The following is a 23,827-nucleotide window of genomic DNA, read 5'->3' on the forward strand; positions in this document are numbered from 1 at the left end:
TGTGTGAATAGCCTAATTCTGCTTAGTCTTATAGACTTGTACACATTTAAACAAGTCTTATGACAAAGCAGAAAAACACTTAAAAAAAGGTTCATAGGTTCATTTTATTATAAGTGTACGCAGAACACAACTGAGGTTTGCTTTCTCCAGATAGCCATAAAATATCATAAGAGAGCCGTAAGATAAGAAAGATTAAAATGTAATATTAAAATCAACTCATTTTATCAGAATATTTTCTGGCTTTGTATAAATTTTAACTCACCAGCAGGGGGACAGGATCTTCAAGATAATAACCTTCCACAATCTGTTCTTTCCTATAGTGCTCAATGATTTCCTCTATGCTATAATAAAGTAATCATATCTTTAAATTAACAGCTTAAAAATACTAACAGTACTAAATGTTTTAAATTATTGCAAGAAAAATTCAAAATAATGGCTCTCAAATGAATTTCAGTTAGTAATTTCTCATCAGAATCCTGAAATAAAGGTACTTCAAATACAAGAAAACACCAGAAATAGAACAAACAAGAAAAAAATCTGCAGATGTTGGAAATCCGAGCAACATACACAAAATGTTGGAGGAACTCAGCAGGCCAGGAAGCATCTATGGAAAAAAGTACAGTTGCCATTTCAGGCTGAAATCCTTCAGCAGGACTGGAGAAAAAAGCTAAGGAGTAGATTTATAAGGTGGGAAGAGGGCAGAGAGAAACAACAGGTGACAGGTGAAACCTCGATTGGGGGGGCGGGAATGAAGTAAAGAACTGGGAAGTTGACTGGTGAAAGAGTCAGAAGGTCATGGAAGAAAGAAAAAAGGGGAAGGTGCACCTGAGGGAGGCGATGGGTGGGCAAGGGGATTAAGGTGAAAGAGGGAATAGGTGATGGGAAACGGAGAAGTGGGGTGGGGGGTATTACTGGAAGTTTGAGGAATTGATGTTCATGCCATCAGGTTGAAGGCTACACAAAAAGAATACAAGGTGCTATTCTCTAACCCAAGTGTCGCCTTATCCTGACAGTGGAGAAGGCCATGGATGGGCATATTGGAATGGGAAGTGGAATTAAAATGGGAAGCCATACTGAGAGCTCTGAACACTGCAAATGACCCTAACAGACTCGCAAGTGAAGTGTCACCTCACCTGGAAGAACTGTCTAGAGCCCTGAATGGTAGTGATGGAGGAGGTCCATCACTTGCTCCACTTGCAAGGAAGAGAACAACTTTGGCTTGAATAGGCTCAATGACAATACAGAGAGTTTAAGTAGCAAAGTAGTGGCAATGCATAGACTGAGAAGCAGTACAAATCCTGAATGAGCAGGAAGCAGAATAGGAATAAAATTATGAAAACAAGAAAATCTGGGAGATGCTGGAAATCCAAAGCAACACACACAAAATACTAGAGGAACTCAGCAGGTCAGGAAGTATCTATGGAAATCAATAAACATTTGATGTTCTGGGTCAAAACCCTTCTTCAGGACTGAAAAGGAAAGTGGAAGACACCAAAATATAAAAGTGGGGGAAGGGTAGGAAGATAGCTTGAAGGTTGTTGGTGAACCCAAGTAGGTAGAAAGGCCAAGGGCTGGAGAAGAAGAAATCTGATAGGAGAGTGGAGTATAGGAGAAAGGGAAGTAGGAGGGGAACTGGGGGGAAGTGATAGGCAGGTGAGAAGAGGTGAAAGGTCAGAGTGGGGAATATAAGAGTGAAGGAGGAGGGGAAAAATAGTTAGCGGAAGGAGAAATCGCTATTCAAAAAACTTATCATCAAGTTGAAAACAACCCAATAAGATAAAGGCATTGCTCCTCCACTCTGAGAGTGGCCTCTTCTTGGCACAAGAGGCAGCCAAGGACAACATGTCAGAACGGAAATGGAAATCTGAATTAAAACGTTTGGCCACTGGGAAAGTTCTGCTTCCAGCAGATAGAATGGAGGTGCTTGATGAAGCAGTCCCCCAATTTACGCTGGGTCTCACCAATGGGCCACATCAGGAGCACTGGACACTATAGACGACTCCAGCAGATGAGGTTAGTGGGAAGGGATGAATGGACAAGGTAATCACTGATCCCTGCAGAAAGGAGGGGGAGTGAAGATATGTTTGTTTAGTAGTAGGATCCCTTTGGAGATGGTGGGAGTTACAGAGGATAATGTGTTGGACGCAGAGGATCATGGGGTGATAGGTAAGGACAAGAGGAACTCTATTAAGACAGCGGAAAGGTGGGGTGAGAGCAGATGCTCAGGAAATGGGGATGTGGGTGATGGCAGCATCAATAGTGGAGAAAGGGAAATACCTTTTTTTTTTAAGGACACCTCTAATGTCATCACTGATATCCTGGAAAGGAAAGTTGCATCCTGGGAACAAATGTGGTGCAGGCAAAGGAACTGAGAAAACAGAATAGCATTTTTGCAGAAGATAGAGGGTGGGAAGAGGTAAAGTCAAGATAACCCATTGACAGTTGGTCTCTGGAGATAGAGACAGATCGAGAAAGGGGAGGGAGTTGTCAGAAATAGACTAAATGAACATACAGACAGGGTAGAAGTTAGAGGCAAAGTTAATGAAATTGACGAGCTCAGCATTAAAAAGCACCAATGCTGTTGTCAATAGCAGACGAAGAGTTGGGGGATCATTACCAGGTCTGGAGGAACATTGTTTCATTTGGTTGTATATACGTACAGTCAGATGACAATAAACTTGAACTTATTTTCAGAAATTGTTCTAATTCAGTAAGTCTAATGTCAGGCTTTATAGTCATGTTCCAGTAATTTTAGCCAAGCCAACACAAATTATCAAGATTATTTTCAAAGTAGACTACATCTATAACATAGAAAAGAGTTTCCTCACTATGCTAGTTGGAGTTCAATATGTCAAGTCAATGCAGCCAAAAATAAAACAGCCCCAGACAATTTAAGGGAAAGCTTTTCAACTTGCCTTTAAGATCCTCTGATGTACAGGTATTCATTTTAATGCTTTTTTTAAAACTTAGTTTAATATGCACTAATATCATGCAAGTAGTAACTACTTGCCAATTAAGTTAATTAGGTAATCAGGTAGAAAAGGTCATCTGAATAGGTGGCAAATATTGTCAGGGAGAGTTGAATTATTCTTAGGCAGATTCCAAGGTGTTTATGATCATAGAACTTTTGAAGATTTCAAAACGTAGCCTGAAGAATGTACAAAAGGGCGCAAGTATATCAAAAGCTTGGCTGGCCAGGTAATGTATTTTAGTTGCTACGCTTGTGGGTAGCTGGAAATCAGTACGACTCACTGTAATCACATCTGTCTTAAACACAAACTGCAGAATGGTAATGAGCTGCACAACAATGGCATTCACATCCAACTTTGAAGACAGGTGACTCTCATATGAATTATAATTTTCAGCTTTATCTGAACTCACTTTGTAAAACATAATTTGGTTACCTGTTGTAATACCGGCCACCCATCATAAACTGATTGTTTGGTGTTGGAGATATTTTAAATCGTTGAATGTTTTCATTTGTCCGAAAATATAGAGAGTAATCGCCTGGTGTGTTATCTGATGGTCTTACAAGAAAGCTACTTATTTTGCCCACTGTAACAAAAGAAATAAAATTATTCTAATTACATTTTTAAAACAAAATAACAAATCCTGAATTGGACTTTTAGTGAGCTAAACCAATTTGTGTTTAAGGTTTAAATAATCTATAACAGAATACAATTAAAATAACAGCCAGAATACATACCACAATCTAGGTAACATTTTAAAATCTTATTATTTAACTTTTTGTTTCTTTGATCTTGATAAAACTGAAAGACTCAGCAAATTTACCTAGAAGAATAACAATTCTTAATGTAGGAAATTTGTTTGCAATTTGGATGAAAGTTGAGTTGTGTGCAACATGAAAACTTTTACAGAATCATAGAAAAGTACAGCACTGAAACTGGTACTTCAGCCCATCTAGACCGTGCCAAACAATTTAAACTGCCTACTCCCACTGATCTGCTCTGGGAATATAGCCCTCCATACCCCTACCATGTACCAATCCAAACTTCTCTTAAATATTGAAATCAAGCTTGTATGCACCACTTGTGCTGGCAGCTCATTCCACATTTTCATGATACTCCTAAGTGAAGTTTCCCTCGTGTCCCCATTAAACTGCTCAGCCATAACCCACGACCTTTGGTTGTAGTCCCACCCAATCTCAGCACAAATGGGGAGAAATCATGGGAAGAACTTCAAAACTCCAAAGTTCAAAATAAAAAAAGTGTCAACTTTAATACAACAGATAAATTTTATCATGGCAGTTACTACTTTTGGCTTAAAGATGACTTCAATTGCAAGAAATTGAAGTTACAGAAATGATTCTTTTTATGGAGAAGAATAACACACCAATTGGTGACATGATATGAGTGTATTTTGGAGTATCTGTCAAAAGCCAAGTGTCAATCTTTTTCTCAACAGTTTTTAATTACATTTAAGAAAAGATGAAGACATTGAAGGACTTATTTTTACAAATTACTGTATTGCCCATTAACTGCACGTTACTCTTTAAGCAAAGTCAGTTTCAGTCAGTTGTAATGAAGCACTTTGATAGAGCAAAGGGAACAAATGATCAAGATGCCTCGAAAATAACATAATTTCTATGTCACTAAACATTATCTGTAATTAGTACCTGTCATTAGTAGATTATATGCCTCTTGTTTTGATATCTTCCCACGAAACCAACTGAAAAACAATTACAAAATTTAAAAAGTTCTTTCTATAGAATTGCCAACACAAGTAGCATTCTAATGAGTTATCTTGCAAAGTTAATGGTGTGAAAAATTTGTTGCACAACAAATGAGTTTCACGTGATGTTCACCTCATAATTTTTACATGTTGTAAAGATGTAGATACAGCAGAACTTTGCTCAGAGATACCCATGAGAAATAGCTTACTGTTATCTGAATTAGAAGTAACCCAATTAGTTCCTTGCGCCTGTTCCACAATCCCCTTTTAGTACACATAGACAAAAACACAAGAATGTTTTAACAGCCCTGTACATTAATGCATTAAAATTTTCCAAAGACTTGCAGCCCTCAATAAAGTTCCGTATCTGTCTTAAGTAGCTGATTCCTTACGCTGAAACTATGGTTCCTAGTTCTAGTTATGTCTGTAAGCCCACACAAAGCCAATACACTCAAGTATTCACAGTCAACCTTCTTCATAATCTGGTATTTCAATAAAGGTCACCTCTCATTCTCCCATATTTACAATGAGTACAGGTGCAACCTGGTCAGTCCTCATAGCAACCTCCTCATCCCATGAATCAATCTCATGAGCTTTCTCTTTACTGCCTCCTCTCTGAGTATATCTTACCTTAAATATGAAAAGCAAAACAATGCAGTGCTGTAGGTGGAGTTTCACCAGTGCCTTATAAAGTTTAAATCAAAACTTCCCTACTTTTATGCTCCATAACCCTTGCAATAAAAAAACTGTTCTTTTTGTCCTCCTAATTACTTGCTGCACCTGCATGCCAATCCATGTTGCTTCATGAACTCAGACTTCCAGATCCCTCTGCACCAAAACATCTTGCAGCCTAACTCCCTAACAGGTTCCAAACGGTATCTAAGAACGTTTACACTTTGATTTCTTCTCAGAGGAAGGTATGTTTTTGCTTTGTTTTATTCAAAGCTTATGTTTAGTTCCAAAGGTGCCATGTGAATGTTGGCTGCACATTATGTTGGCTGCTCCAATGCTTCAAATTACATTTCCGATGTATAATTTATGAAATCATTCTGGAGGAAAATTCTTTGATAATTCTCAATATAGAAAATTTGATTTTACAAGTATAAAAGTTTGAGCACTGGTTTTCATTCTACAGCAAAAAGATCTAGTTTTCTATTTACTGAAGTTTATAAATTTTGGTCAATACAGGAATACATCTCAGCAAGTACAAACATTGGAATCCAGAATTTAAAATGCAATATATAAAGCTGATTATTCTTTATAGTTGAAAATAGGATTCAGAACTTTTATCATACTCATTGTCCTATTTATGAATATTTTATTTCCCCCAATGTTTTCAACACAGGCATGACACGTGTTATACTTAAAACTATATTAAAGAAAAACTATCTTACATTTTTCCTTCATGTGGATCTTCTTCACGGTCCTGCAAAATAGACCAGATTGGAGGCTCAGTTCCTTGGCATTTTCAAGACAGAGTTTTAGATATTTGAGGTATCAAGAAATACAGAGTTCGGGCTGGAGAGTGAAACTGAGGTAAAATTCTGAATCTCAATGAATGGCAGAGCAGGCTTGCAGGCCCTATTGGCCTATTTCTGCTTCTACTTTTTATGCTCCTTTAAATCTTTGCCCTAAGCGAATCTCAGAGATTGGGAAATCCTTACTAGGGAACTGGTGCGCAGCAACAGAACTTTTCATCAGTTATGTACTGATACAGGTATACTATAGCAGCCTGAGCAACAGGTGGAAATGAATTGAAACAGAATATTTGGACATGGATCTTATCACTGACTACCTCCACAAATTCTGCCTCTTTCTGGGCACCAAAAAAGCAATTTTGGCTCTCTTATACCAGTATAATTGGCAGGTCAGAAGTATTTGAGTATAAGTATAACTTTTGAGTATAAGTAGAGAAGCACATCCTGTCATCAACACCAAATCTTTCTCACACACACACAATTTAGAATATCAGTAATAAAATCTCCACATACACGGTTGACAAAGATGTCTAACCAGCATAATGTAATGTGCGATGCAAATTTCAAACCGATCAAATTAACTACATTTGCAAAGATACAAGCAGTAACAGAATTGCACGTTCCAACCAGGTCCATATGTTGGCATGCTAAAAACACTTTGATGCTGCACTTGCTTGGATCCAATGTACATAAAATGCTACCCAGGTTGCACACAAAATTACTTACTTCTACATTCTCAGGCATCAAACCAGGCAACACAAAACATCCTACACCACTACTGGCAATAATGGCAAGAAAAAAAAAAAAATCACACTTCATCAACTGATAACAGTTTTTTAAGTGATTAGAAGGTTGCCTGAAGTTCAAACTTCTGGAAGGGACAAGAGGACATGGAGTTAATTCCCAGCACAGCAAAAAAATAGACCAAACATTAGAACATTCCAGTTATGCTTCTACACTACTGCATTATAACACCAAACTCTAAATACAACCCTGACAAACATGGTTTAGTCTGAACAGATTAAGATCTGATTATGGTCATTTCAAAGTGATACTACTAATAAAGCTAAAAGAGGTTGCAACTGTGCAGACATGGAAAATGAATACTACACAATGACCACAACGACCAAGTACTGGATCTAACTATTGATATCTATGGCACATGAAAGTTATTTTCTCAAAGTAAATGATGCAAAATCAGGTGGAGACATGACAAACTACAGATGCTAGAATCTGAAGCAACAAATGAGGTGCTGGAGGAACTGTGGGTTGAGCAGCATCTGTGGGATATGCTCTCACCTCAGAGTTCCTCCAGAACATTGTTTGGTGTTACAGAAAAAAAAGGAATAAAAAGAGCCTTGCACATCTCTAAAACATTTAAAACCTGTTAAAATTAGCTTACTTTTGTTTTTTTTTAAATTGTTAAAAATTGATTTGGCATGCTTCTCATCCATATAACTCTTATCTTTCGCTTCTCCTCATCTGCCTGCCCACACCACTATAGTCACACTGAGCAAAGACACATTTCCTCATGCTGTCACCTTCACATCAGCATCCATGTTCACTGCACTAGCCACCACAATTTCTAACATCTTCAAGGCAACAACACTAGCAGACAGTTCTCACATCTTCAAGCATTCTGAAGGACTTAATCCTAGCATAACTCTTTTATTTATAGTTCCCCCTTTGCATATGCTCATTCCCTCTCAGCTACTTTCCCACACAACCAGAGGATACAACAGAAGAATGACATCGATGAGTTCCCCAAGCTAAAAGACAATCAAGCCCATCTTTATTGCTCCTGTAAAAGATATTTATGGTAACTGAAACAATTACAAAAAATAAACACAAGAATATCTGCAGATGTTGGAAATCCAAAGCAACACACACAAAAAGCTGGAGGAACTCAGCAGGTAAGGCAGCATCTATGGAAATTAATAAACAGTTGGTGTTTTAGGGTGAGACCCTTCTTCAGGACTGAGAAGGAAGGGGGAAGACATCAGAATAAAAAGGAGGGATAAAGGGAAGGAGAATAGCAGGAAGGTGGTGGGAACGGTCAAGGGCTGAAGAAGATGGTATCTGATAGGAGCGGGGAGTGGACCACAGGAGAAAGGGAAGGAGGTGGTTAAGATACGCAGAGTGGAAGGATTCCTTTGGAGATTGCGAAAGCTGCGGAGGATAACATGTTGGATGCGAAGGCTGTGGGGTGGTAGTACAATACACAATGACATTTCATAAATCATTAAAGTTTTTGTAGAAACTGTCTTTTATTTTTTTTTATATAGATACATTTGAGCCACACTGCCCAGCAACCCCACAACCCCAATTTAACCCTAACCTAATCACGGGACAATTCACAATGCCCTATTAACCTACCCAGTATGTCTTTGGACAGAGGGAGGACCCATAGGAAACCCACGCATCCTACATGGAAGTTGTACAAAGTCTTTTGAGATGACGTGGGGTTGAACTCTAATCTCTGACAACCCAAGATGTAATAGCGTTACACTAACTGTTATGCTATCATGGCACCTCAATATGTCATATATAAAGTAATGTACAAGTTTAATAATACTGAAAAGAGGGAGCTGAATTAAAGGTAAATTATGTGATCATGAGGGAGGCATCATTCCATATTTCATTCCATTTGCTCCTTTATAAAACTGAAGCATGCAAAAGCAACTCACTATGGGTCAAAACAATTATATTTATCCCAAGTAATGATTACATCCAACAAGAAACCAATCAATTAACGAATCTTCACATTCAATTACATTAACAATAGACAGAATCAGAGTTGGACTGATCCAACACAGAAACAGGCCCTTCGGCCTGAGTGCACGCTGACCATCAAGTACGCTAACACACTATTTTTCCCAGATATCTAACAATCTCTCTAGATTTTACCACTCATTAAGGACAATTTACAGTGACTAAATAACCTATCAACCCATACAGTTTTGGAGTGCAGGAGGAAATTGAGCTCCTGGAGAAAATCCACTGAGACACAGTGACAGCATGCAAATTCCATATGGACAGCACCTCTAAGACTAGCTGTGTTATTGTGCTTTATTAAGCTTGAGGGAAAAAACCTGAAAAGAGAATGAATTATAGAAATAATTGAATCAAAAGGTTCTAATTTAAAGAACACAAAGGAGTGCAATACAGTAAAATATTTTGTACGCTAATTGGACAACATGTGCATCTGATTTAAACAATAAAAGACAAAACACTTGTCTATAATTCTCCACACATGAATGTTTTGCATATATTGAAGTAAGACATTGTAAAATAAGCCATTCACTGTATTGCTTGCCATTTGTCCTGGATGTAATCATTTTCCATCTTGTTTTTAATGAGACTAATACACTATTATCAATACATTTCTGAAATGAGATGTTTTTGAATAATTCCAAATAGACACAAAAGTTTCTGCAGATTTTAGAAATCTTGAGCAATACACACAAAAATCCAGCATTATGTAATCCAAGCAACACACACAATGAACTACTTTTAAGTAATTTTTTTCCAAAATATACAATATTTAACATAATAAACAGGTAGAGGGAATACCTTCTATTTAGAATAAAAACTGTTGAATTCATTTTGTGAGAACAAATAAAACAGTGTAAACTTCTGTAAGATTTTAGCTACTCACCACTTCCTCTACCAAATCTTCCACAATGAGGCCTTGCTCGTCAGTTCGCAAATTAGTCACCCACATCCATCCATCATCTAGTTCATTATGAACAATAAACATATCCCCCTTCAGAAAGCTGTACAAATAAAACAAGACCCATTGATGTAAACACCGAAGAATTTTGTTTAAAATGACAATCTAAAATCTGGAAACAACATCTTTGTCAAATTTTGAGACGTTTATTGACAGGAAGGAGATATGTGGCAGTATGCAATACTTCCCATGTATCGTCTTAAATTTCATCTGAACATTCACATGCACAAACAGAAAAGTGATTTCAATACTGTCTTAAGGAATAATCATTACTTTGTTAAATGTAATTGCAGAAGCAGTGAAGGCAGGTTCAAATACAGCATTCAAAAGTAAACTGCGTAACTATCTGACAGAGAAAGAACTTACAGGGGAATGGGATTAGTATGTTGACTCCTGCACAGAGCTGGGTTAGTCTTGCATGGCCTTCTGTCACCTAACCTGTGATTAACAGTGACATTCCTGACTTTTCCTAATTCCATCATGTGCTAACCTACTTGCCTTTCCATTCACTGAACCCACCCTGATGATGTCAGCAAACCTGTTGACAAAGGTGGCAGCATTGTGGTCTGGCAAACCAACCGACCCCTATTGTGCAGACATTTGCTCCCAGACACACCTCATACCCCTCATGGTTCTACAAATGAACATCAGGCCATGGGAACTTGCCTCCTACAAGGACTCCAATTCCATTCTCCCAGCCACCCTGCAGCTTATTTTTGACTCCTTTCCAGTTCCCGACCTGAAATGTTAACTCTGTTTCTCTTCCCACACTTGCAGCCTGACCTGCTGAGTATTTCGAGCATCATATGATTTTGTTTTACAGTTTCAACACCAGTTTTTTTTTTGCTGAATTTCAATATCTGTTTGATTCTGTGCTTTGCACTCCCTGAAGTACAAATCGAAGTAAATATAATAAAAATTTAAACTATAAATCATAATTAGAAAATAGAAAAGGGAAAGTAAGGTAGTGCAAGTCAGGTCCGGATATTTGGAAGGTACGGCCCAGATCCAGGTCAGGATCCATTCAGCAGTCTTATCACAGTTGGAAAGGAGCTGTTCCTAAATCAGGCCGTAAGAATCTTCAAGCTCCTGAACCTCCTGCCGGAGGGTTAGCCCAACTGCATTTGGTACAAAATAAAAGTAATGGACCGCTAATATAGGAAGTGTATAAAAATCAATGAATTTGTATCCTTGGAGTCAATAAAATTTCAAATTGCAGAAATTCCAATTATATTGGGAGGTAATATGATTATCTAATAAAAGTGTACTTAATAATGAAGGGAATAGATAGCTAACAGGAAGAAATCAGAGGGAAGTAGTGGAAGGAAAGTATTCTGCCTGGAGGTCTGTGACTAGTGGAATGCCGCAAGGATTTGTCCTGGGACCCCTGCTCTTTGTGATTTTTATAAATGACCTGGATGAAGAGGCGGAAGGATGGGTTAGTAAGTTTTTGGATGACATGAAGATTGGAGGAGTTATGGATGGAGTTGTAGGTCGGTGAAGGTTATGAGGATATAGACAGGATGCAGAGTTGGGCAGAAGTGGCACATGGAGTTCAATTCGGATAAGTATGAGTTGATACATTTTGGAAGGACAAACCAGAAGGCTGAGTACAGGGTTAATGGCTGGATACTTAAGAGTGTGGATGAACAGAGGGACCTTGGGGTTCAAATCCATACATCCCTCAAGGTCGCCACACAGGTTGATAGGATAGTTAAGAAGGCCTATGGGATGCTAGGCTTCATTAACAGGGGGATTGAGTTCAAGAGTAGAGAGGTCATGTTACAACTCTACAAATCTCTGGTGAGATCACACTTGTTCAGTGTTCAGTTCTGGCCACCTCATTATAGGAAGAATGTGGAAGCTATGAAGAGGGTGCAGAGGAGATTTACCAGAATGTTGCCTGGACTGGAAAACAAGTCTTATGAGGCAAGGTTAGCAGAGCTGGGACCTTTCTCTTTGGAACTTAGAAGGACGAGAGGGAACTTGATAGAGGTCTACAAGATTATGAGAGTCATTGATAGGGTGGATAGCCAGAACCTGTTTCCAAGGGCGCAAACACAGAGGGCATATGTACAAAGTTTGTTTTTTTTTAATATATACAGAGGGTTGTGGGTGCCTGGAATGACTTGCCAGAGATGGTGGTGGAGGCTAAAACATTAGGGGTATTTAAGAGCCTCTTGGACAGGCACATGGATGAAAGAAAAATAGAGGGTTACGGGGTAGTGTAGATTTAGAACATTTTTTTAAGGAATATATGGGTCGGCACATCGAGGGCTGAAGGGCCTGTACTGTGCTGTAGTATTCTAGTGTCTTGTGTCTAATGGCCTTTAGATGGGGTGGCATGGTAGCATCGAGGTTAGGACAATGTTATTACAGTGTCAGTGACCCGGGTTCAGTTCCTGCTGCTGTCTGTAAGGAGTTTGTATCCTCTCCCTGTGACTGTGTGGGTTTCCTCTGGGTGCTCCGGTTTCTTCCCACATTTCAAAGTTGTATGGATTGGTAAGTTAATTTGTCCAATGGGTGTAATTGGGCTAGAAGGGCTGTTACCATGTTGAATCTCTAGACCAATAACAAAAATAAAAAAGGGTTTAGACAGATTATGGAACCTGAGAATTCAACTTGCCTATTGATAACCACTAGATTTGTCAAACATGGTACAAACATTCACTGCTTGTAATTCAAAATAACCTGGTTTCATCCAAGTTTTTACCTTCAAAACTGCAAAAGCATATTGGTAGGAAACATGAAGTGTCAGCCCTGAACACAAGAGGGTACTGTTGTTACATTGCTGGGTTATTCTTTCAATCAAACTACAGAATAAGAAGCAGTACGTTTGAAATCATGTGCAAGAACAATTTATCTACATAACAAAAACCAACAACACAGAATTTGAATATATAAAATGTAACAAAAATAATTTACATATAGTGCTGTGCAAAAGTCTTAGATATATCTATAATTGGCAGGAGCAAAGGATGTTGGGAATGGAGAGAATGAAGTGCCATGGAAGGGGTGTGGGACAAGTGGCAGAAGAGTGCCAAAGATGGGGACTGGCACGAGTGCAGACACACCCAGACCTGAGACTCCAAGCAATGTCATTTGATTCCAAACAATTGGTTTATTGATCATTACAGAATATCTTTCTGGAGCCTCCCACTCCCTCCTCTCTCCCTTCCCCTTTTCCCAACTATGATTCCGTTTCTCCCTGCCCTATTCCCACTCTCCAACTCTCCATCCACAATAGAGACCCATATCAGAATCAGATATATTATCACTCACTTCTGTCATGAAATGTTTTTGTGCAGCAGTACAAAGTAATACCTAAAATTACAACAGTACTATATAGAAATCTTAGGAACCCTAACTACATACATGTGCCCAAGACTTTTGCATAGTACTGTATTTGGTAAGTGTGATGTATATTGCATTACATGGATCCAAAATGGATGAAATTGCACTGAAAGTTCTTGAAATTTCACTATTATTTAAAACACTGACCCATCAAACCGACAGTCAAAAACCAAACTAGTTGGAGTGATATGGGGAAGAGTTTCTTCTAGAGTGCAATATAAAAGGAATTAAGGCTAAAGCAATATGAACGTCAGTTTGGGCAGAGCTCAAGTGACAGCTATGATGCATTTTGGTCAAAGTCAGAATAAATTTTTCAAAGTACATATATGTCACCATATATTACCCTGAAATTCATTTTCTTAGACATTTACAATAAAGGAAATGAAACAGAATTTATGAAAATTATGCATAAACAAAGTTGAATGAACAACCAACTTTCAAAAAATAGATTGAGCGAATAAAATAAAATCAAGAACATGAGTTGTGGAGTTTTTGAAAGGGAGTCTATAAGGTTGTGGGATCAGTTCAGTGTTAAGGTAACTGAAGTTATACAAGCTGGTTCAGGAGCCTGACCAGCGTGGGGTAATAACTGTTTCTGAACCTGTGGTGTGGAACACAAGGCTCCTATACCTCCTGCCCAATGATAGTTGTAAATCACAAGCATGACCTACATGGTGGGGACCCTGGATGATGCATGCTGCTTTCTTGTGACAGTACTCCAGTAAATGTGCTCAATGGTGGGGAGCATAGCCCTGTGATGGACTGGGCTGTATTTATTGCCTTCTGTAAGGACCAACAAATTTCACGACATATGCCAGATATATTAAACCTGATTCTGATTCTACCTAGACGGGAAGCACTTAATACTAATACTCCACACTTTCCAGTTTCACGAATTTTCATGTTGGCATTTCTAAGAATTCAAAAATAAAAGTACATTTCTCTACTCATCTGAAAATAAAATAAAAACAACTTACCTAATTTCATCTGTATCTGGCACTTTAGTGTACGGCAGGACAGCACGAACTCTTCTCCTATCCTCAACAGGCTACAATTTTGAAGAAACAATACAAATTAATTTTTTTTTTACAAACAGAATAAAATCTAATTACTTTCTTTACATTATTCAGTTCCTTTACGGCAGATGAACAATTTAAAATATTTCACTCCTACCATGCCTCTGCAACCCACAGTGAAAGAGGGACAAGTTAAGTTGCCAAATTATATCCAACTGGACATAAACATAGATAATTTAAGCAATTTGTCTGAATTAACAACTAGTCAGGGTGAGGCAGCAGACACAACACTGACAGAGTTCCCCAAGTGTTCTCCTAATTTCTCCAACAAATTAATATTTACAACATCTGCCATCTACAATGGGATGCCACCACCAGGCACATCTTCCTCTCTGCTCTCCACAGAAGTCATTCACTCCACTCATCCCTTCCCTTGCTTGGAATTTGCTTCTGTTATTGTAACCACCATCCTCACCACTATCCATGGCCCTAAACAACTTTTCTAGCTGAGGTAGTCTATTATGTGAGTTCTGCAGTGTTATTTATTGTACTCAGCACTCTCAATGTGTCTTCCTCTACATTAGAGACTATACAAATGGGGGAGGGGGGAAGAGAGGAGGAGAAATAATTGCTTCATCAAATGCCTTCGCACTATCTTCCAGTGGACAGTTAATTTAATTCCAAATCCTACTCCTGTTCCCAGACTGACGTGCCTGCCCACAGCCTCCTCCAGTGCCATATTTCAGCCAAACGTATTAGAGAAAATACACCTTATAGTTAGCAAGAGTTCAGAGACAGGATGGGATCCAAACAATTCTACATCAAACATATTTCAGCAACAAATTAAATTTAAGCAAAATACTACCTGTGCTTAAACTACCTGAGTGTTGGAGATAGCCAGTAAATGTGAATACACCGCAATAAAAAGGAAACATTTTTCTGTTCATACTCAAACCCTCATATGATCCTGTCACACTACTAAACACCAACTTGTCTCAGATTCCTTCTCTTTCCTGGGCTCCCACAAGAAGCAGGCAAGAATTGAGTACCTGTCATGCAAAAACAGCAGCACAGGATTGTACCAGATCTCCCAATGCAGTTTTTCCATCAGTATATTGAATCGCATAGCTATAGGCAAGTTGCTTCCCAATTTCCACAAATATCTGCATATGTATGTGGAAAAGGCAAGAAATTGGGGTTGAGCGGGATAATAAATCATCCATGACTGATTGGTGGAGCACTCAATGGGCCCTACGTCTCTTACAGCCGAAATTACTGATCTACAACTTTTAATGAGGCCAACTATCTTCACCAATATACAACTTCTACCACAATTCTGGGCACTTTTTTTTTAATATAAAGTGATTAAGAAACTCAATGTTCAGTATCAAGGAAGAGAAAGATGGATATGAAACATTATGTCATCATAGTTTGCATATACCACATATTACTGCTGCTATAATTTCAAAATTTACCTCTGGAGGTGCTACTGGAAACAAAAGCTTCTCCCCTTTCAACAGGCAGGACACATGACTATAGTAACCAATCAGGTCCGAAAGCGAAGAAAACCGTCGTCCTCCGATGTAATAATCTCCACACATTGCAAAGATCCTGGAATGGGTAAACAATGTAATTGTAAGTTCTAAAGGTTACCAAACAATTCAATGATCTATTCCATCTAACCTACATGTAATTCAACTAATCTGTTCAAATAATTTTAACTCAAAAATGTGAGACAGTATATGTGGCATGGGCTAGCAGTTGATAGCAGTTGTTCAGTGGGCACAGTAAAGATTCACAGAAGCAATTAAGTGATTTCAGTGACATTAAATTTTTGGTTATTACAACTAAATAAGCACATTGGACTTCCAATCCCCAGTCTCCAAGCCTTGGCATCAAAATTTCTAAACCGCTCCTCGATGAAAAAAAGCAAAAAGTGCTTACTACCTCACCAACTTGTAACAATGCTACAGATATTCTGGAACTACGAAAACTTCTGAGCCCACCTGAAATGTATCTAATGGCTCACATCCAGTTACAAATTAGTTATTGGACATACAACACATTGCAATCCAAGAGAGAGCAGCACAACCAATGATTCAGTGTCTTCTATTATGCTGAATGGAAAAACTAGCTCATATCTTTAACTGTATACAATTTCTGAGGATAAAGCTTTTATTTGATGTAACATTGAAAGTCACTTTCAACAAAGATTACAGGCATCCCTATATTCTGCTCAGATAACAGAATTTGACATACAGAATTAATAAATTATCAAAAAATTGAGATAGGCAATAAAATAATAGTACAGAATTTATTGAAAAATTTATTTTTAATAAAAATTTGCAATTCTCGACACATTTCTGATAGCAAAACTTTGCATTACAGAAAATTTAATTAGAGAACACAAAGTGCTCTACTTGCCCTGTTGTATCATCACATATATCATCAGCCCATCACCAGAGGACTGGAAAATTGCAAACGTTACTCCACTTTATTAAAAAAAAATGAGGAAGGCAGCAGAAAGGAAATCATAGACCAGTTAGCCTGACCTCAGTGGTTGGGAAGATGTTGGAGTCAATTGTTAATGATGAGGTGATGGAGTACATGGTGACAGAGAACAAGTTAGTGCAAAGTCAGCATTGGCTTCCTTCAGAGAAAGTCCTGCCAGATGAATCTGTTGGAATTCTTTGAGGAGATTACAAGTAAGATAGATGAAGGGGAAACATAGAAAATAGGTGGAGTAGGCCATTCAGCCCTTCGAGCCTGTACCGCCATTCAGTATGATCATGGCTGATCATCCGACTCAGAACCCTGTACCTGCTTTCTCTCCATACCCCCGATCCCTTTAGCCACAAGGGCCATATCTAACTTCCTCTTAAATAGAGCCAATGAACTGGCCTCAACTGATTCCTGTGGCAGAGAATTCCACAGATTCACCACTCTCTGTGTGAAGAAGTTTTTCCTCATCTCGGTCCTAAAAGGCTTCCCCTTTATCCTTAAACTATTCTGGACTTCCCCAACATGGGAAACAATCTTCCTGCATCTAGCCTGTCCAATCCCTTTAGAATTTTATACGTTTCAATAAGATCCCCCCTCAATCTTCTAAATTCCAGTGAGTATAAGCCTGGTCGATCCAGTCTTTCTTCATATGAAAGTCCTGCCATCCCAGGAATCAATCTGGTGAAACTTCTCTGTACTCCCTCTATGGCAAGAATGTCTTTCCTCAGATTAGGGGACCAAAACTGCACACAATATTCTAGGTGTGGTCTCCCCAAGGCCTTGTACAACTGCAGTAGAACCTCCCTGCTCCTGTACTCAAATCCTTTTGCTATGAATGCCAACATACCATTTGCCTTCTTCACCGCCTGCTGTACCTGCATGCCCACCTTCAATGACTGGTGTACAATGACACCCAGGTCTCGCTGCATCTCCCCTTTTCCTAATCGGCCACCGTTCAGATAATAATCTGCTTTCCGGTTCTTGCAACCAAAGTGGATAACCTCACATTTATCCACATTAAATTGCATCTGCCATGAATTTGCCCACTCACCTAACCTATCCAAGTTACCCTGCATCCTCTTAGCATCCTCCTCACAGCTAACACTGCTGCCCAGCTTTGTGTCATCTGCAAACTTGGAGATGCTGCATTTAATTCCCTCGTCTAAATCATTAATATATTTTGTAAACAACTGGGGTCCCAGCACTGAGCCTTGCGGTACCCCACTAGTCACTGCCTGCCATTCTGAAAAGGTCCTGTTTACTCCCACTCTTTGCTTCCTGTCTGCCAACCAATTCTCTATCCACATCAATACCATACCCCCAATACCGTGTGCTTTAAGTTTGCACACTAATCTCCTGTGTGGGACCTTGTCAAAAGCCTTTTGAAAATCTAAATACACCACATCCACTGGCTCTCCCCTATCCACTCTACTAGATACATCTTCAAAAAATTCTATAAGATTCGTCAGACATGATTTTCCTTTCACAAATCCATGCTGACTTTCTCCGATGATTTCACCTCTTTCCAAATGTGCTGTTATCACATCTTTGATAACCGACTCTAGCATTTTCCCCACTATCAATGTCAGACTCACCGGTCTATAATTCCCCGGTTTCTCTCTCCCTTTTTTAAAAAGTGGGGTTACATTAGCCACCCTCCAATCCTCAGGAACTAATCCAGAATCTAAGTAGTTTTGAAAAATTATCACTAATGCATCCACTATTTCTTGGGCTACTTCCTTAAGCACTCTGGGATGCAGACCATCTGGCCCTGGGGATTTATCTGCCTTTAATCCCTTCAATTTACCTAACACCACTTCCCTACTAATATGTATTTCCTTCAGTTCCTCCATCTCACCAGACCCTCGGTCCCTTGCTATTTCCGAAAGATTATTTCTGTCCTCCTTAGTGAAGACAGAACCAAAGTAGATATTCAATTGGTCTGCCATGTCTTTGTTCCCTATGATCAATTCACCTGTTTCTGCCTGGAAAGGACCTACATTTGTCTTGACCAATCTTTTTCTTTTCACGTATCTATAAAAGCTTTTAGAGTCAGGTTTTATGTTCCCTGCCAGCTTTCTCTCATAATCTTTTTTCCCCTTTCCTAATTAAGCCCTTTGTCCTCCTCTGCTGGTCTCTGAATTTCTCCCAGTCCTCAGGTGTGCTGCTTTTTTTAAAATTTATATGTTTCTTCTTTGGACTTGATACTATCCCTAATTTCCCTTGTCAGCCACGGGTGCACTACCTTCCCTGGTTTATTCTTTTGCCAAACTGGAATGAACAATTGTTGTAGTTCATCCATGCGATCTTTAAATGCTTGCCATTGCATATCCACCGTCAACCCTTTAAGTATCATTTGCCAGTCTATCTTAGCTAATTCATGTCTCATACCTTCAAAGTTACCCTTCTTTAAGTTCAGAACCTTTGTTTTTGAATTAACTATGTCACTCTCCATCTTAATGAAGAATTCCACCATATTATGGTCACTCTTACCCAAGGGGCCTCGCACGACAAGATTGCTAACTAACCCTTCTTCATTGTTCAATACCCAATCTAGAATGGCCTGCTCTCTAGTTGGTTCCTCGACATGTTGGTTCAGAAAACCATCCCGCATTCATTCCAAGAAATCCTCTTCCTCAGCACCCTTACCAATTTGGTTCACCCAATCTATATGTGGATTGAAGTCACCCATTATAACTACTGTTCCTTTATTGCACGCATTTCTAATTTCCTGTTTAATGCCATCCCCAACCTCACTACTACTGTTAAGTGGCCTGTAAACAACTCCCACCAGCGTTTTCTGCCCCTTAGTGTTATGCAGCTCTACCCATATCGATTCCACATCCTCCAGGCTAATGTCCTTCTGTTCTATTGTGTTAATCTCCTCTCTAACCAGCAATGCTATCCCACCTCCTTTTCTTTCCTGTCTATCCCTCCTGAATATTGAATATGCCTGGATGTTGAGCTCCCATTCTTGGTCACCCTGGAGCCATGTCTCTGGATGCAGTGGATGTTGTATATTTGGACTTTGAGAAGGCCTTGAAAAGGTGCCACACGTGAGGTTGCTTACCAAGTTAAGAGCCCATGGTATTGCAGGAAAGTTACTAACATGGTTAGAGCATTAGCTGATCGGTAGAAGGTAATGAATGGGAATAAAAGGACCCTTTGCTGGTTGGCTACCAGTGACTAGTGTTGTTCCACAAGGGTCGGTATTGGGACCACTTCTTTTTATGCTGTAAATAAATGATTTAGATGATGGAATAGATGGTTTTATTGCCAAGTTTGCAGATGATACAAAGATTGGTGGAGGGGCAGGTAGTGTTGAGGAAACAGGTAGGACTTGGACTTGGACAGATTAAGAGAACGGGAAAAGGAAATGCCAAATGAAATACAATGTTGGAAAATACATGTTCATGCATTTTGGTAGTAGGAAAAATATGTGTGGACTATCTTCTAAACAGGGAGGAAATCCAAAAATCTGAGATGCGAAGGGACTTGGGAGTCCTTGTGCAGAACACTCCAAAGGTTAGCTTGCAGGTGGTGAAGAAGGCAAATGCCATGTCAGCATTCATTTCAAAAGGTCTGGAATATTAGAGCAAGGATATGATGCTGAGGCTTTGTAGGGCACTGGTGAGATCTCACCTTCAGTACTGTAAACAGTTTTGGGCACCTCAGCTTAGAAAAGATGTGCTGGCATTGGAGAGGGTCCAGAGGTGGTTCACAAGGATGATTCCAGGAATGAAAGGTTTATCACATGAGGAACGTTTGATGGCTCTGGGTCTGTACTCGCTGGAATTCAGAAGGATTAAGGGGGATCTCATTGCAACCATTCGAATGTTGAAAGGCCTTGACAGTGTAGATGTGGAAAGGATGTTTCCCATGGTGGGAGAGTCTAGGACAAAAGGGCACAGCTTCAGGATAGAGGGGCACCCTTTCAAAACAGAGATGCAAAGAAATTTATTTAGCCAAAGGGTGGTGAATTTGTGGAATTTGTTGCCACATGCAGCTGTGGAAGCCAGGTTGCTGGGTTTTATTAAGGCAGAGATTCATAGGTTCTTGATTGGACATGGCATCAAAGGCTACGGGGAGAAGGCCGGAAAACCAGAGTTGAGGAAGAGGTTTTAAAAAAAGGATCAGCCATGATTGAATGGCGGAGCAGACTCGACGGGCCTGATGGCCTAATCCTGCTCCTATGTCTTATGGTCTATAGTCATTAATTTATTATCACTGGCATGTGTCGTGAAATTTGTGAACTTAGCAGCAGCATTTCAATGCAATACATAATATAAAAGAGAAAACAAAATAAAATAATAATAAATCAATTATAGTATACGTATATTAAATAGATTAAAAATTGTGCAAAAAACATATATTAAAAAAGTGAGGTAGTGTCCAAGGGTTCAATGTCCATTCAGGAATCGGATGGCAAAGGGGAAGAAGCTGTTCCTGAATCGCTGAGTGTGTGCCTTCAGGCTTCTCCTCCTACTTGATGGTAACAGTGAGAAAAGGGCATGCCCTGGGTGCTGGAGGTCCTTAATAATGGACGCTGCCTTTCTGAGACACCGCTCCCTGAAGATGTCCTGGGTACTTTGTAGGCCAGTACCCCTGATGGAGCTGACTAAATTTACCGTCCTCTGCAGCTTCTTTCGGTCCTGTGCATTAGCACCTCCCCCCCCAAATACCAGACAGTGATGCAGCCTGTCAGAATGCTCTCCACGGTACATCTATAGACATTTTTGAGTATATCTGTTGACATACCAAATCTCTTCAGACTCCTAATGAAGTAAAGCTGCTATCTTGCCTTCTTTATGACTGCATTGATATGTTGGGACCAGCTTAAATCCTCGGAGATCTTGACACCCAGGAACTTGAAACTGTTCACTCTCTCCACTTCTGATCCCTCTATGAGGAATGGTATGTGTTCCTTTGTCTTATCCTTCCTGACGTCCACAATCAGCTCTTTTGTCTTACTGACGTTGTGTTGCTGCAACACCACTCTACTAGTAGGCATATCTCATTCCTACACATGCTCTCGTCACCATCTGAGATTCTACCAACAATGGTTGTATCATCAGCAAATTTATAGATGGTATTTGAGCTATGCCTAGCCACAGAGTAATGGGTATATAGAGAGTACAGCAGTGGGTAAACCACACACCCGAGGTCCACCAGTGTTCATTGTCAGCGAGGAGAAGATGTTATCACCAATCCGCACAGATTGTGGTCTTCCGGTTAGGAAGTCAAGGAATAATTCCAGAGGGAGGTACAGAGGCCCACCAGGTTCTGCAGTTTCTCAATCAGGATTGTGTGAATGGTGGTATTAAATGCTGAGCTATAATCGATGAACAGCATCCTGACATAAGTGCTTCAGTTGTCCAGGTGGTCTGAAGCTTTGTGTAGAGCCACTGAGATTGCATCTGCCGTTGACCTATTGTGGTAATAGGCATATAGCAATGGGTCTAGGTTCTTGCTGAGGCAGTTCAGTCTAGTCATGACCAACCTCTTAAAGCATTACATCACTGTAGATGAGAGTGCTACCGGGCGAAGTAACATTATTTTTCTTAGGCACTGGTATAATTGTTGCCTTTTTGAAGCAAGTGGGAACCTCCACCCATAGTAGTGAGAGGTTGAAAATGTCCTTGAATACTCCCGCCAGTTGGTTGGCACAGATTTTCAGAGCCTTACCAGGTACTCCATTGGGACCTTCTGCCTTGCAAGGGTTCATTCTCTTTAAAGACAGCCTAACATCGTCCTCTGAGACAAATCCCTGAATACAATCCAGTCCACAGATTCAAAGCAGTCCTGTGCTTCCCTTGTCCATACCTTCTTAGTCACTACTGGGGCATTATTGATGGTGGTGTAACAGTGGTCCGGTTGAAATCTCCCAAAACAATGGTGAAGGTGTTAGGGTGCGCTGTTTTGTGCATGTTGATCCCATTGCTCAGATCATCTAAAGCCTGAACAACATTGGCCTGAGGTCAAAATTATCCTGGAGAACTCTGGTGGTAGGTAAAAAGGACAGCACTTAACTGCTAGATATTCCAGGTCTGGTGAGCAGATTTGGGTCAGCACTAATATACTTGTACACCCAGAAATGTTGATCATGAGGCATACTCCTTCACCTCTGCTTTTGAGAGACGCTATAGATCTATCCTGAAGATGTATAGTAAACCCATCGATCTGAATCGCTGCATCTGGTACAGAAGGGGTTAACCAGGATTCCGTGAAACAAAGGACACATGCAGTCCTAATGCCCATCTGATACAGCGCCCTAGCTCTGAGATCATTGATTTTATTCACCAGAAACTGCACATTTGCCAGCAAGATAGTCTATATTGTGAGTTTAAAATCCTGTTTCCTTAAATGCATTTGTCTCTCAGATCTACAGCCATGCTTCTTCCGTGGAATCCTACGAGGATGCATCCGTCCACAATCAGTATTAAGCAGTGATAGTTTGCTTAAACGCATTAAGACATTGACTGTACTGACCTTGGAAGAAGTTGTGCTTTTTAGCTGTATCAGGCTGAAATGAGAATATTTAATCATATCCATTGAAAGTTCTGCTGCTACTTGAGACGCCCCTAGGTGTCCTGAAAGTACATCGACCTCCTTCAAATAAGCATCACATTCAACACATTTACTTGCTCTATTGCTTTCCCAGGTGTTAATCTAAGTTGTGGCTCACTTCTGACAATCTTGTAGCTGGTAGGATTTTTATATCCATAATTTTATATCTATATTGAAAATTAGATTCCAATTAAAAACAACAATTTAAAATAATTCGACCAATGTGGAAGTCATTCAAGAGTCCAACTAAAACTCTTGACTATTATAGGGGTTTTTGCTGTCTAAATATAATTCTCAGAATAACTGACTGGACAGTGAAAAAATGCATTCATTAAACAGTAGCCTACAATGCAAATTGTAATGGGAATTTTCAAACAACTGCAAACAAAATATTCAAACAGGACACTGCAGCACAGAAATTGGCTCTTGTGCCGAACATGGATTCTCTGTTCCCTTAGTTTGTCCATCCATACCACCCCGCTCCC

General features: G+C 39.6%; 1 protein-coding gene across 1 annotated transcript in view; it reads right to left on the reverse strand.

Annotated features, from left to right (window-relative positions):
• Positions 1-23,827, reverse strand: part of LOC132393915 (ras GTPase-activating protein 1-like) — a 112,961-nt gene that overhangs the window by 42,441 nt on the left and 46,693 nt on the right. The window contains exons 3-9 of the mRNA XM_059969353.1: positions 15,749-15,884; positions 14,235-14,305; positions 9,829-9,946; positions 6,087-6,118; positions 4,637-4,689; positions 3,405-3,555; positions 263-341 (exon numbers count right to left, since the gene is read on the reverse strand). Of these exons, the coding sequence (XP_059825336.1) occupies positions 263-341; positions 3,405-3,555; positions 4,637-4,689; positions 6,087-6,118; positions 9,829-9,946; positions 14,235-14,305; positions 15,749-15,884 (640 nt within the window). The remainder of the gene's footprint in view (positions 1-262; positions 342-3,404; positions 3,556-4,636; positions 4,690-6,086; positions 6,119-9,828; positions 9,947-14,234; positions 14,306-15,748; positions 15,885-23,827) is intronic.

The sequence above is a fragment of the Hypanus sabinus genome, chromosome 5 (assembly GCF_030144855.1).
Source record: "Hypanus sabinus isolate sHypSab1 chromosome 5, sHypSab1.hap1, whole genome shotgun sequence".
Taxonomy (NCBI): domain Eukaryota; kingdom Metazoa; phylum Chordata; class Chondrichthyes; order Myliobatiformes; family Dasyatidae; genus Hypanus; species Hypanus sabinus.